Source organism: Culex quinquefasciatus, chromosome 1, assembly GCF_015732765.1.
Source record: "Culex quinquefasciatus strain JHB chromosome 1, VPISU_Cqui_1.0_pri_paternal, whole genome shotgun sequence".
In the NCBI taxonomy this organism is placed as follows: domain Eukaryota; kingdom Metazoa; phylum Arthropoda; class Insecta; order Diptera; family Culicidae; genus Culex; species Culex quinquefasciatus.
Window position 1 is genome coordinate 114,322,675 of NC_051861.1, and position 13,284 is coordinate 114,335,958.

The following is a 13,284-nucleotide window of genomic DNA, read 5'->3' on the forward strand; positions in this document are numbered from 1 at the left end:
TGCAAATTTTAAATGAACTTAATTAGGAACATGATTTCAAAACATAACCTTATTTTTAACGTTGTTTAAAAAAGAACAGTAAAACACTCTATGCATTAAAAATTGACACCTGTTCGTCCTTTTGTATTCTTCGATTTGGATAAAACTTTTTTCATGCATTTCTTATGGTACATTTGGTGTCTTCGGCAAAGTTGTAGGTTGTGTAGGACTTTCCAGATAAAATAGGTATAAAATCCTAAATAAGTGTGTTTAGCCTTTTCAAAAGGTTACTCCTAAATCTAAAATTTGAAGGTCATTTAATTGAAAATTGTATTTGTTTTTTTTTACGTTAAAAATCGAACCTATTTCCTTGGGGCAGCAAATGACCGCACAGGTTAAAGCTGCCAGAAATACAGAACTTATTACAACAACAACATTTTCCGTGATATCGCGAGTCAAAAAATAGGAGCTTATAAAGCTATAACGCTGAGAACAAGCAAGCATCTATATCATTTTTTTAAAAACCAGTTTTTATCTTTAATTCTCTTTTTTTTAGTTTCCCTGGAACATATGAAAAAAAGGCATTATTTGAAATTAGGATTGCTTGCACAATAATTCAACAAATCAAAAAACATAAAACAAAAAAAATCGAGAAAACGAAATTTGAGACAATTACTCGTTTGATACTTTTTTTAATTTGAAATTTGTAATCTTTTGTTGTTTTATTGGTTACGATAGTCTGTTAGTATAAACTGTGCACCAGGTCTAGAATTTTTTTAATTTTTAAAATAGGATTTACAATAGAAGAATGTTTTACGTTTCATACATATTTTCATGAATGGTTAAAAATAATAACTATTACAATTTTTGTGAAAATTTACCTTATTGTGACTAGAACTTATAAACGATATTTTGTTTTCAATTTACATAAAAATAGAAGTCGTTTTATTTCTTACCATAGTTTTAGAGATTTTTGATGACCACAAATTTCATGAAAAACCTTCATCGGGCTACTAATTTTTATCACATTTTTATTGTTTAAAATATCCAAAAATGGAAATTTTGGAAAAACCGAGGGGCGGAACGAACCCTTCATTTTTTGTACATGCAAAAAATTCACATGTTTTTTTTTAATGATTCGCAGCCTGAAAAGGAAACATGATGTCAAAGGGACTTTATGCAAAATTGTAAACTTGATTTAATGTCGTACTCAAAATTCCGAAAACCCGTAATTTTCATAAAAAAAAAAAACAAAAAGAGTTTGAAAAACTCTGCTATTTTTCATTACTCAAATGTAAAAAAATTGGAACATGTCATTTTAAGGAAAATTGATTGTACTTTTTGAATATATATTAACCCAGAAGGGTCATTTTTAAATTTAGAACAAAATTTGTCATTTCAAAATTTCGTGTTTTTCGTAACTTTTTAGAGTTATGTTTTAGAGTGTAACAATGTTCTACAAAGGTTTAGAGCAGACAATAAAAAAAGATGTATAAACATAAGGGTTTGCTTGTAAACATCACGAGTTATCGCAATTTTACGAAAAAAAGATACTTTTTTCTTTTCTCTTTGTTTTGTCGTTCGTGTCTGTCACGGGTATCAACAACGACCAACTTTTTAATATTTTAGATTTGTCTGAAGGTTTCCAATTTTCAATCTAAATAGACCTGGGGTGCATCCGACAGACTCAAACCCAGCACCTACAATAAGGACTGGCGCCTTAGCCCGCTCGGCCATCAGACCGATCGTCTATTTTTAGACGATGACTCAGCACTTTTCCACTCTTGCACATAAAAAAACCAGATGGCAGCACGATGTAACGCCACGTCCCTATTACCTTCCGTCCGACGGAAGGCGTGATCAGACAAATTGCGTCTCGAAAAATGCCACCGGGGCCGTCTGGGATCGCACCCAGGCCGACTGGGTGAGAGGCAACCACGCTGACCCCTACACCACGGTCCCGTCGAACCCTAATTGGTAAATCCATGAAAAACCTGATCGAATTTAATCTAAACTGTTTCAAAAACAATTTCAATTTTTTTTTATTTTTGAATTAGAATTGGGAAATTTTCGAACTAATACAAATAAAAAAATCGATCAAAAAAAATGAAGGACACAAGGCAAAAGTTATTGGATAAAAAGTTACTGCGCATTCCTTCTTCATAAAGAAGCATAAATGAATTAAATTTCGAATTTCCTCAATTTTATCTGAAAAAAAAATCTGGGAATGTTTTTCAAAGCTTGAACATTTCATTCCAACGGAAATAAACAACGTTGTTTATAAGTAACAAGGCCGTTGCAAATACGCTTCAATGTTTATGTAGAATTTGTTTCGTCAGCATTTAGATTTTTACGAAAATTAAACGTTTTCATTCAAGTGTTAAAATTATTGGTTGTTATTTAATTTTTATATATTTTTTAAACTTAGTATTTTTTTTAGAAGGCCAATCACTGAACAATTTCCAAAAGGCGTCGCGGGCCGGATGAAATTATCTCTCGGGCCGTAGGTTGGACAGCCTTGAAGTAGACATTGTTGATGGTTGAAATACAGCAATCGGCGATTTTGTAAAACAAAATAGCAGTGATTTTTTCTACAGCAACACTCTTAAACACCTTTTAGAAACAACCCCGCGCCTAAACGTTCTTCAATCTAACAAATCGCCAAAACATCGTTTTTTTCACCAATTTTTAATCTTTAAAAAGCATTAGAATCTGGAAAGTTTTCCAGATTATGTCATGAGGTCATGAAATATTTTGTTGCGACTTAAAGGCTAAAGGTACACCCAAAGTTAAAGAACGAGAGGATAGTCCTCACGAAACGAAACGTGAGAAAAGTGCTATTTTGCGAGAGTATAGTCCTCTCGCGTTCATTCGTTCATTGGAACAGTTCATCCTTTGAGTGGCTTATATGGACAAATGATCGACACTTAGTCACCGAACCATGGTGGCCCATACGGCAAAGGCACGGTTAAATTTGCCGAAGGTCTTGAGTTCGAGTCTCGGTACCGCAACTTTTTTTTTTTTTTTGATAGATGAACTTTTTTTGAAGATGAACCCATGAGTAAAGTACTCTCGGTAGTTTCGGGATTTATCCTCTCAGTCTGCACACAGTACCATTTTACTACCGAATCGTGCTCTTTATCCTCTCGTATGCCGATGTCCAGTTCTGGGTGTAGTAAAAAATGTGAAAACACACAAAAAATTATAAAGCAAAATGTCCTGAAACTAACAATTCAAAAAAAGCTTTATAAGATAAATGCATTTACAATACTAAAATTTAATGAAAAAGCTCAGAAAACACTAGAAGTAAAATTTTCGTAGAACAAAAATTGCTCAAAAAGAGAGAAATAAAAAAAATGAAAAAAAAATACACTTGTAAGTTTTCAAATTAAAACCGTTTGCAATGAAGACGTTTTAAAACCATGCATTATTTGTATTTTTTTAATCCAGTGTAAGATTTTATATTTATTTTACTTTCCATCCAATTTTGTTAATTTGAAAACAAAACTTGTTTAATTTATTGTTTGAAATATAGACTTGTTATTAAACTGTGTTTAGCTTTTTCTATGTTCATTAATTTAAGATTTTTGCCAGCAACACTAAAAAATATAACAATTTTTTTATAATCGTAACCTACCAAACCATTATTCATCGCATTTTTACATGTTTGTCTTTCACACAAAAAACCTACTTTTTTGTGTGATAGAATTCTTATTACAAATTTTGATCCGTGTAGACTTTAGGAATCTAAAGGATAAAATCTTCTTCAACATTAATATGTTCACATACCATTTTGTCAAATTATTCCGATCGATCACCAAACTATTTCACTAAAAACTCTTTTTTTCCTCCTCACTTCCAGAACCCAACAACCACCGGACAACAACTGCCCAATCCCGGAGAATCCGTCGACGGAGCAGCAGAAGCAACCGTCGCCGCCGCCGCTTTTGACACTACCACGACCGGAGAGAATCGTCAACCGACAACCGAAGCGGGCCAAGTCACGGATGCAACTGACCACGCCACGGCCGCGGAAAAGTGTTTTTCGCACCCAGCGCGGAAACTACAACCAAACGGGGGAAAGGGAGGAAAAGTGCCGCGGAAAAGTCGCGATTCTTCTGCTACTGGTGCTGGGACCACCCCCGTCCAAGGTGTTGATGCGAATCGGCGTCCCCGTGACTGTGTGGGTGACAGTCAGAGCAGCGATTCTGGGAAAATCTCGGCCGGGATCGGTGCGGGTGGCCGCAAGAAGGAGGGTGGCGGGGTTGATTTGGAACTTTGTGGTGGAAACGGGAGTTGTTTGTCTAATTTGGAAGCTCTGGAAGGGTTGTCCTCGGATGGAGGTGGTGGGGGTCAAGGCCAAGTTGCTGGGAAAGCGAAGGGACAGAGGAGTTTGCTGGAGGAGCGAAAGAAACGGTGAGTTGAAGTTTTGCTACACAAGTTTGATCTTCTTTCTTCTATAAAAATATTGATGATTATCATTATAATTTTATTGTACAAATAATAGACTCTCAAAGAAAATCTTATTGTATTTTTTTTACAAATTGACCTAATTTATTAATATTTGCATTCATCTTTACATTTTTTCAATTAAAACTAATTTTAAATAAAAATGAATTGACATTGACGCCTAGTTACCAATGTCACCCCATTTTAAACAGCTTAAACAGGCAGCTTTTGATAAATCCACGAAACTAAAATAGGTTCACGGGATGAGAATATTTCCGATTTTTTATTGAACTTTTTATCACTAAAAATTAAATTCCCGAAATTTGTATTTTTAATGTTCAAATTTTTAAATATATTTTAGGGAACTAAAAAGGTGACTTTTGAATTACAGTGCATAATAGCACAAAACCTGGTTCCGGAGACATAAATTAAAAAATTAAAATATTTCAAAATGTCGAAAAAACGGACAACAAAATTGGTGTTTTTTGTTTTAAAAAAGAACCGAATTGAATTTGCAATCGAAAGGTACTATAAAATGTACCGTTCTCAAGTTATAGCCTTTTTTGGGTAAATATTTTTAATTACTTTTCTTATTGTGCATTCTAAAAATACTTCTCAAAAGAAAAGCACCCAAAAAATGTTTTTTCAGTGAAGCTGAGAAATTTCCTACAATTTTCTCTCTGAGAATTTGAAAATTGGACAATTACATTCTACGATACAGTCTCACAATTAATTCCAATCGATAAAAATAAGTTTTTTTTATGGTAACCTAATTAGACTGAAATTTTCAACTGATAATATTTCAGAAACTGTCGGTTCGATTTTCAATTTTAAAGTTTAAATTTTTGTGAAATTTTCTTAACATTTCAACAAACAAAATATCAAAAATTTTAATTCAGGAATTTTTTTTGAAAAGGTCTACAAATAGATAATTTTCCTCATTTCATATTTAAGTCCAAATTTTAAATCCCCTCAAATCACGCATAAAAAAAAAGAAAAATCAAAAACAAACGTATTTGGCAACCCAAATTTAAATTAACCCTCTACTGTCCAATTTTTCTTCCAACATTTTTATTTTTCTCTTGTTTAGGAGATGTTCTTGAGCAAATTTTGTTATACAAAAAACATTTCTTCTCTTGTTTTTATTGTTTTGTTTTTATTATTTTAATTTGCATCTATCTTTGTTTTTGATAGTATTTGGCTTATTCTACCACCTCCTATCATTACATTTTGCCTTTCTATTTTTCTCATGTTTTTAAAGTCACTTTTTTTGCTAGTTTTTTTCCTATTTTCTGCTTTAAAGTGGCACCATTGTCATTTAAATTGTAAAAAAATGCGTGAAGAATAGTCTGGGACACTACAATAGTAGTTTATGCAACAAATTGCAAAACGAAGATTTTTTCAGCACGTGTCGTACATTTATCCAACGAGGTTCACCGAGTTGGATAAATACGACAAGTGTTGAAAAAATCAAGGTTTGCAACGAGTTCCATACAACATTTTTTGCATTTCTGAAAAACACCCATTGAGTGAAATTATAAGTCGAATGTTCATGTATTTTGTCAATAAATCGTTTAAATAAAAAAAAAATGTTGAAAAGTATTACTTTTCAAAACTAGTGCTGAAAAGTTCAACTTTTCAGCATCCATTTCAGTGCTGAAAAGTAGAACTTTTCAGCATTTGTTTTGAAATGTGTTTCTATTCTATTGTTTCTATTGTTATTTTTTAGTAGATAAAAGTAGGCTGTTTCGTCACGCGAGAATGACAGGAAAAGTAGGGAGTTTCAAGACGGAATTGCAAAAAAAAAAAAATTGAGTGCTTCTTTTTACTTAAAATATAGGAAATGTTAGTAAAAAACACCCCTTGTCCCTTAAAAAATTACATTTTTTGCAATTCCGTCGTGAAACTACTTACTTTTCCTGTCATTCTTGAACGACGAAATAGCCTACTTTTCTGTACCAAAAATAACAGAATCGAATAGCAACAGTTTTCAAAATAAATACTGAAAAGTTATACTTTTCAGCACTCAAATGTGTGCTGAAAAGTTGAACTTTTCAGCACTTGTTTCGAAAAGTAACACTTTTCAACATTTTTTTGATTTAAACGATTTATTGACAAAATACATGAACATTTGACATAAAATTTCACTCAGTGTGTGTTTTTTGGAATTGCAAAAAATGTTGTATGGAACTCGTTGCAAAACAAACCTCTTTTTGCAACTTGTTGCATAAACTACTATTTCAGCACTTGTTATGAAAAGTAATACTTTTCAACATTTTTTTTTTTAGTTAAACGATTTATTGACAAAATACATGACCATGACCATGGGTCTCGTGGCGCAGGGGTAGCGGCTTCGGCTGCCGATCCCGATGATGCTATGAGACGCGGGTTCGATTCCCGCCTTATCCACTGAGCTTCTATCGGATGGTGAAGTAAAACGTCGGTCCCGGTTTCTCCTGTCTCGTCAGAGGCGCTGGAGCAGAAATCCCACGTTAGAGGAAGGTCATGCCCCGGGGGGCGTAGTGCCAATAGTTTCGTTTAGTTTCGTTTTTTATGACCATATGAATAAAAATTTCACTAAAAAGTTGTTTTTCGGAATTGCAAAAAATGTTGTATGGAACTCGTTGCAAAAGTTGATTTTTTCAGCACTCGTCGTATTTATCCATCTCGATGAACCTCGTTTGATAAATGTACCACTCGTGCTGAAAAAATCCTCTTTTTGCAACTAGTTTCATAAACTACTAATTTATCAAATGTACCGTTGTCAAGTTTATAGCCAGTTTTGTACGATATTTTCGATTTCTTTTCGTTTTTTTTTTGCATTTTGGAATACCTTGATAACCGAAATGCATCTCCAAAAACATATTTTTGAAATGTCGAGAAAACTTTCTACAATTTTTTTCTGAGACTTTGGAGGAAATTGGACGATGAAATTGAGTTCTTCTAAGTGACGCTTAAGGTCGTTGCAAATATTTTTGTAGTTTATGTTTCACAAAAGTTTCATTTTGAGCAACCAATTAAATAGTTTTAGAAATATCGTCAGTTGAATATTACAGGCTTATTAGGTGAAATTTAGAAAAAAAAAACTCATTTTAATCGATTCGTATTCTTTGTGAGTCAGAAACTTTATGTTCGATATTCAAAGTCTCAGAAAAAACATTGTAAGAAAGTTTCTCAGCTTTTTAAAAATATGTTTTTCAGGGGTGGCTTTCCTTCAAAACGTTTTTACAAATAAAAAAAAAGAAAAAAGTCCAAATTTTCGAAACTTATAAACCAAAACTAAATTTAATTCGATTGCAACTTTGATTTAGCTTAAGAAAAAAAAATTAAAATAAAATATAAATTAAAAAAACACGTGTTTGGGATAGTTTTCTAAGAATGTAACTATTTTTTATAGTCCTTATTATATTCTGCAATTTTAGGCCAAGAAACCAAATCGGTCAGAAAATCTCATGTCATGATACAGATTTTATATCTATTATATCATACATCTATGTACCCATTTTGTATGACCAGTCCGCAAAATTGACAATTTGGAATGTATGGACAAAACCATCTCTCTAAATCAAAAAATACAAATTTAAAAGTCGCGAAATAATTTGCACAAATACAGTGAAATGCAAAGGTTTTGATGGAGACTAAAAAAAAGCTAAGCAATTTTTACTCTTTGAAATGTGTTAGGGGACAAAAACCCGCAACTTTTGGGCCTCAAATAATAACGGTCAAAATTTCAGCCGCCGAATCAAGATTTTTTTTAAATTAATCTCACCCAAACGATTTTTTTACTGGAGTGCTGCCGTTCTACGCATAATTGTCCCATGTTCAAAAAAGTGCAACTGAGAAAAACGCGATTGAAATTTTTCGACCGATTTCTGTGTTTCTACGCATAATTGTCCCGTGGTTTCCTATTCGCCCTATGTGTCCCTAATCACCCCAGTTAGCAGTTTATCATCCTTATTTGTGATTCTTTTGCTATACAACAGGTAAACAAGACATAATGCTTAGTAAAACTTATGATTCCGTGTAAGAAAATACTTGGTGGGACAATTATGCGTAGAACTTTAACGATGGGACAAACAGACTTGGTGTTGTTTTTAATGAGTTTGCGAACAAAGTACCAGTTTTTTTGTTTTTTTTTCTTAAAGTACACATCAAACTAAACTCAAAAATGTCATAAAGTCAAAATCGTCCAAAACTGACATGGGACAATTATGCGTAGAACGGCAGAGTGTTGATTGTAAAATTTAATATCTAATAAAAAAGTACTTCACAGAAGTTTTGATGAAGTGTACCGTTTTCGAGATATGGCCACATAATGTTTGATTTTAAGTAAAATTGTTAAGTTTTTTGTTTTGCCTTCCTCACCTCAATGAGGAAAGGCTTTAATATCACTCGAAAAATGAACTTCTTTAGTTGACCTCGTAGACCCACCTTCACGTATACCTATCGACTCAGAATCAAATTCTGAACAAATGTCTGTGCGTGTGTCTGGATGTGAGTCCGTGCACCGAAAAACATGCACTCGATTATCTCCGGACTGGCTGAACAGATTTAAACCGTTTTGGTCTCATTCGATCCGTCTTGGAGTCTCACAAGACCCTAGTTAATATTATGAAGTTTAGAAAAGTACTTCAAAAGTTATACTAAAAAAACGATTTTAACAAAAGTCCGGAAGATTGTAAAAAGGGTGGTTTTTGTAAGAAAACCCGTCATGCTATGTATTATTAGAAAGGTATTTGAAAGACCTTTCCAACGCGTTAAAAAGATTGAAGATCTGACAACCCCATCAAAAGTTATGTTCACTTAAGTGTTATTTATATTACGGGCTTTTATCGGTAGTTTTCGGTGAAATTAAACTCACAAATTAGAAGAAAGTAATGAAACTGATAGGTGGATAGATGACTAGTGTCTTAGAAGAAGATGGAAAAGGACGGAAACTAAGTCAGCGAAAGGGCCATATGAGAAAGCGTACGTGTGTGATCAAGTCTTTTAACCTTCTAATTTGGCTGTGTACAAGTACTGAGTCGCAACCTCAGTAAGTGTACACAGACAAATCATCCCTGTGTGTCATCCAAATGACTCCAGGACGGTCAAAAGAAATGATCACACACCGCCTAGATACGCTTTCGGCACGTAATTTTGATTCTCTCGATACATGATTTACAACCAAGTGTTTCGGGCAGCGATGGAATAATCATCATCAAAAGAAAATCATTGGACGTTCATCAAGAGAAAAAATCCGAAAGGAGCTTGGCTCTCCTCTCTCGCGCACGAAAGATCGGTAAAATAAATCTAAAAAAATCATCATCTTGATTATTCGACGGAACATCTTTTTCACTACTACACTTGCAAGTGTAACGTCACACGTCGAAAAATGACTTGTTACATTTTGTAGATGGGCAATGTGTGTAAACAAAATGAAATAAATGATTTTAAGTGGTGCTGACAAGGAAATTCACAAAAAATCATCAGCAGATTGATTTTATTGGAGAAGTTCGGGAGCGATTTTCTTTTGCGTGATTTGTCTCCCCTCTCTTTCGCGGGTGAAGAAAGTTCGCAAGCGAAAATGATTTTTTTGCGATTATTCCATCCCTGGTTTCGGGTTTCTCTATTTATTGGGAACTACTATTATTAAGTGTTATTTATAGACTTTTTTAAAGCCGGATCTCAAATATTTTGATGAAAAATTTGTTCGGATGTATCATGAGACTTATCGTTGGATAGGTAATCAAAAGACCTTTCGAACAAGCCCAAAAGATTGAAGAACTGACAACCCTATCAAAAGTTATAAGTACTTTAGTGTTTTTGATACACTTTTTTGAGGCCGGATCTCAGATAATTTGATAAAAAAATAAGTGTTATTTATATACTTTTTTGAGGATGTGTCTTTATTTATGAATGTGAGGAAGGCACCAACCACCTAAAGGTAGATTAAGTAACGTTTTTTTTTTAATATTGTACGATCAGTTCCTAGCTGGACTCGGCTCAACGACAGACGAAATAGGCGGCGGGCCAGATGCGGGCATAAACATGTCAAAATCTTTCCTCCCCTCACTTCGTCTCACCCTCCAGCTGCAGCTTTGTTGACAAACAAACGGAGCACGCAGTCGCATGATGGCGGCATCGAGCCAGAATCATGTGATTAAAAATGAAAGTTTTTTCAAGAATTTTTCCGACCGAATAAACAAATTGCGAGCATGTTTAAACAGTAGATGGCGGAGAATTGATAAAAAACAAAATTTGTATCTATAATTTTTCTATAAATTGAACTTTTTCACTCCAACTGGGAACCTCTAGGTCTATCCACGACCGTTTCCAATGACCGTGAGAAGTCAAAGAAACATTGAAGATTGGACATCTGATTGCTAAGAAAACAAACAGGAAATTGAAATTTTGAATAAAAAAAATCAAAATAAAAAAAGACATTTTACAAATGTTTATTTTCTAACATCAAAATTTGGACCATTATTTGCTTAAATATTGACATAAGAATTAGAAAAAATCTTTGACTAGTTGTGAATATTTTTTTTTTTTTTTTTAATTTATATTTATTCAAATTTCTTTTCCATGTACATTCATTCAGTTAAAATATTATTGAGTGTCCAATCACAAACGATGACTTTTCACCTCAATTTTAAATACTAGCAACTTTCATTTATTCATGAAATATTGTAGCTTTCGCTATTCAGTGATTTCAAATGTAGGAGGTCCTACATGTACAAAAGGGAAAAGGGATACCTTAAAACTAACTTATAAACTATATAAAGAGCGGATCAATGCAGCTGAAGACTGCAATGATTTTTGTCGAAATGCATCAATTATCTTATTGGACATAACATCCAAAGTGTCAACTTCGGCTAATTGATGAAGTTCACTGGTGCTGAACCAGGAGGAAGTTTCAGAATCATTTTCAGAATTTTGTTCTGAATCCTCTGAAGTTTTTCTTCCTGGTTAAGCAACAGCTTGTCCAGATCGGCACAGCATAAAGCATGGCAGGTCTGAAAATTTGTTTATAAATTAACAGTTTATTCTTGAGACAAAGTCTAGAATTCCTGTTTATAAGTGGATACAAACATTTAATATATTTGTTACATTTAACCTGGATACTTTCAATGTGATCCTTGTAAGTAAGGTTTTTGTCAAAACCAAGTCCAAGATATTTCACTTGATCCTCCCACTTTAAATTTACCTCATTCATCTTTATAATGTGATGACTTTTTGGTTTAAGAAAATCAGCCCTTGGTTTGTGAGGGAAAATAATAAGTTGAGTTTTGCAGCATTTGGAGTAATTTTCCATTCTTTCAAATAAGAATTGAAAATATCCAAGCTTTTTTGTAATCTTCTTGTGATGACACGAAGGCTTCTGCCTTTGGCGGAGATGCTTGTGTCATCAGCAAAAAGTGATTTCTGACATCCTGGGGGCAAATCAGGCAAGTCAGAAGTAAAAATATTGTATAAAATTGGACCCAAAATGCTTCCTTGAGGGACGCCAGCACGTACAGGTAGTTGATCAGATTTGCTATTCTGATAACATACCTGCAGAGTACGATCCGTCAAATAATTTTGAATAATTTTCACGATATAAATCGGAAAATTAAACCTTTTCAATTTCGCAATCAAACCTTTATGCCAAACACTGTCAAATGCTTTTTCTATGTCTAGAAGAGCAGCGCCAGTAGAATAGCCCTCAGATTTGTTGCTTCGAATTAAATTTGAAACTCTCAACAACTGATGAGTAGTTGAATGCCCAAGGCGAAATCCAAACTGCTCATCAGCGAAAATTGAATTTTCATTAATGTGCGTCATCATTCTATTAAGAATTATTCTTTCGAATAATTTACTAATAGATGAAAGCAAACTAATGGGCCGATAGCTTGAGGCTTCAGCAGGATTTTTATCCGGTTTCAAAATCGGAATTACTTTGGCATTTTTCCAACTACTGGGAAAATATGCCAAATCAAAACATTTGTTGAAAATTTTGACCAAGCAACTTAAAGTTGCTTCTGGTAATTTTTAATTAAAATGTAAAAATGCCATCCTCACCAGGGGCTTTCATATTTTTAAATTTTTTGATAATAGATTTTATTTCATTCAGATCCGTATTAAAAACTTCATCTGATGAAAATTCTTGTTCAACAATATTCTGAAATTCTATTGAAATTTGATTTTCAATAGGACTCAAAACATTCAAGTTGAAATTATGAGCACTCTCAAACTGCTGAGCAAGTTTTGAGCTTTTTCCCATTAGTTAATAGAATATTATCACCATCTTTTAAAGAAGGGATGGGTTTTGAGGTTTCTTAAGAACCTTTGAAAGTTTCCAAAAGGTTTGGAATAAGGTTTAATTTGTTCGACATCTCTTGCGAACTTTTCATTTCGCAGGAGAGTGAATCTGTGGTCAATAACCTTTTGCAAATCTTTTGAATTCGCTTCAGTGCAGGATCACGAGAACGTTGATACTGTCTTCGGCGAACATTTTTCAGACGAATCAGAAGCTGAAGATCGTCATCAATAATGGGAGAATCAAATTTGACTTGGACTTTAGGAATAGCAATATTCCTAGCATCCAAAATTGCATTAGTTAAAGATTCCAAGGCTGAATCAATATCAGCTTTGGTTTCTAAAACAAAATCATGATTTAAATTATTCTCAATATGATGCTGATACCTGTCCCAATTAGCTTTGTGGTAATTAAACACAGAACTATTGGGTCTGGTAACTGCTTCATGAGAAAGTGAAAAAGTTACTGGAAGATGATCAGAATCAAAATCAGCATGAGTCACTAAAGGACCACAATACTGACTTTGATTTGTCAAAACCAAATCAATTGTTGATGGATTTCTAACAGAAGAAAAG

At 33.6% G+C, this 13,284-nt stretch overlaps 2 protein-coding genes across 2 annotated transcripts in view; one reads left to right on the top strand and one right to left on the bottom strand.

The window, feature by feature from the left end:
- LOC6051045 (paxillin) overlaps window positions 1–3,979 on the bottom strand; it is a 16,346-nt gene extending 12,367 nt beyond the window's left edge. The window contains exon 1 of the mRNA XM_038248524.1: window positions 3,769–3,979. Within this exon, the coding sequence (XP_038104452.1) occupies window positions 3,769–3,771 (3 nt within the window). The 5' untranslated portion in view covers window positions 3,772–3,979. The remainder of the gene's footprint in view (window positions 1–3,768) is intronic.
- The window catches only part of LOC119765175, a gene marked incomplete at its 5' end in the record, with an annotated part of 26,854 nt that continues 17,342 nt past the window's right edge, over window positions 3,773–13,284 (top strand). The window contains one exon of the mRNA XM_038248525.1: window positions 3,773–4,395. Coding sequence (XP_038104453.1) covers window positions 3,773–4,395 — 623 coding nt within the window. The remainder of the gene's footprint in view (window positions 4,396–13,284) is intronic.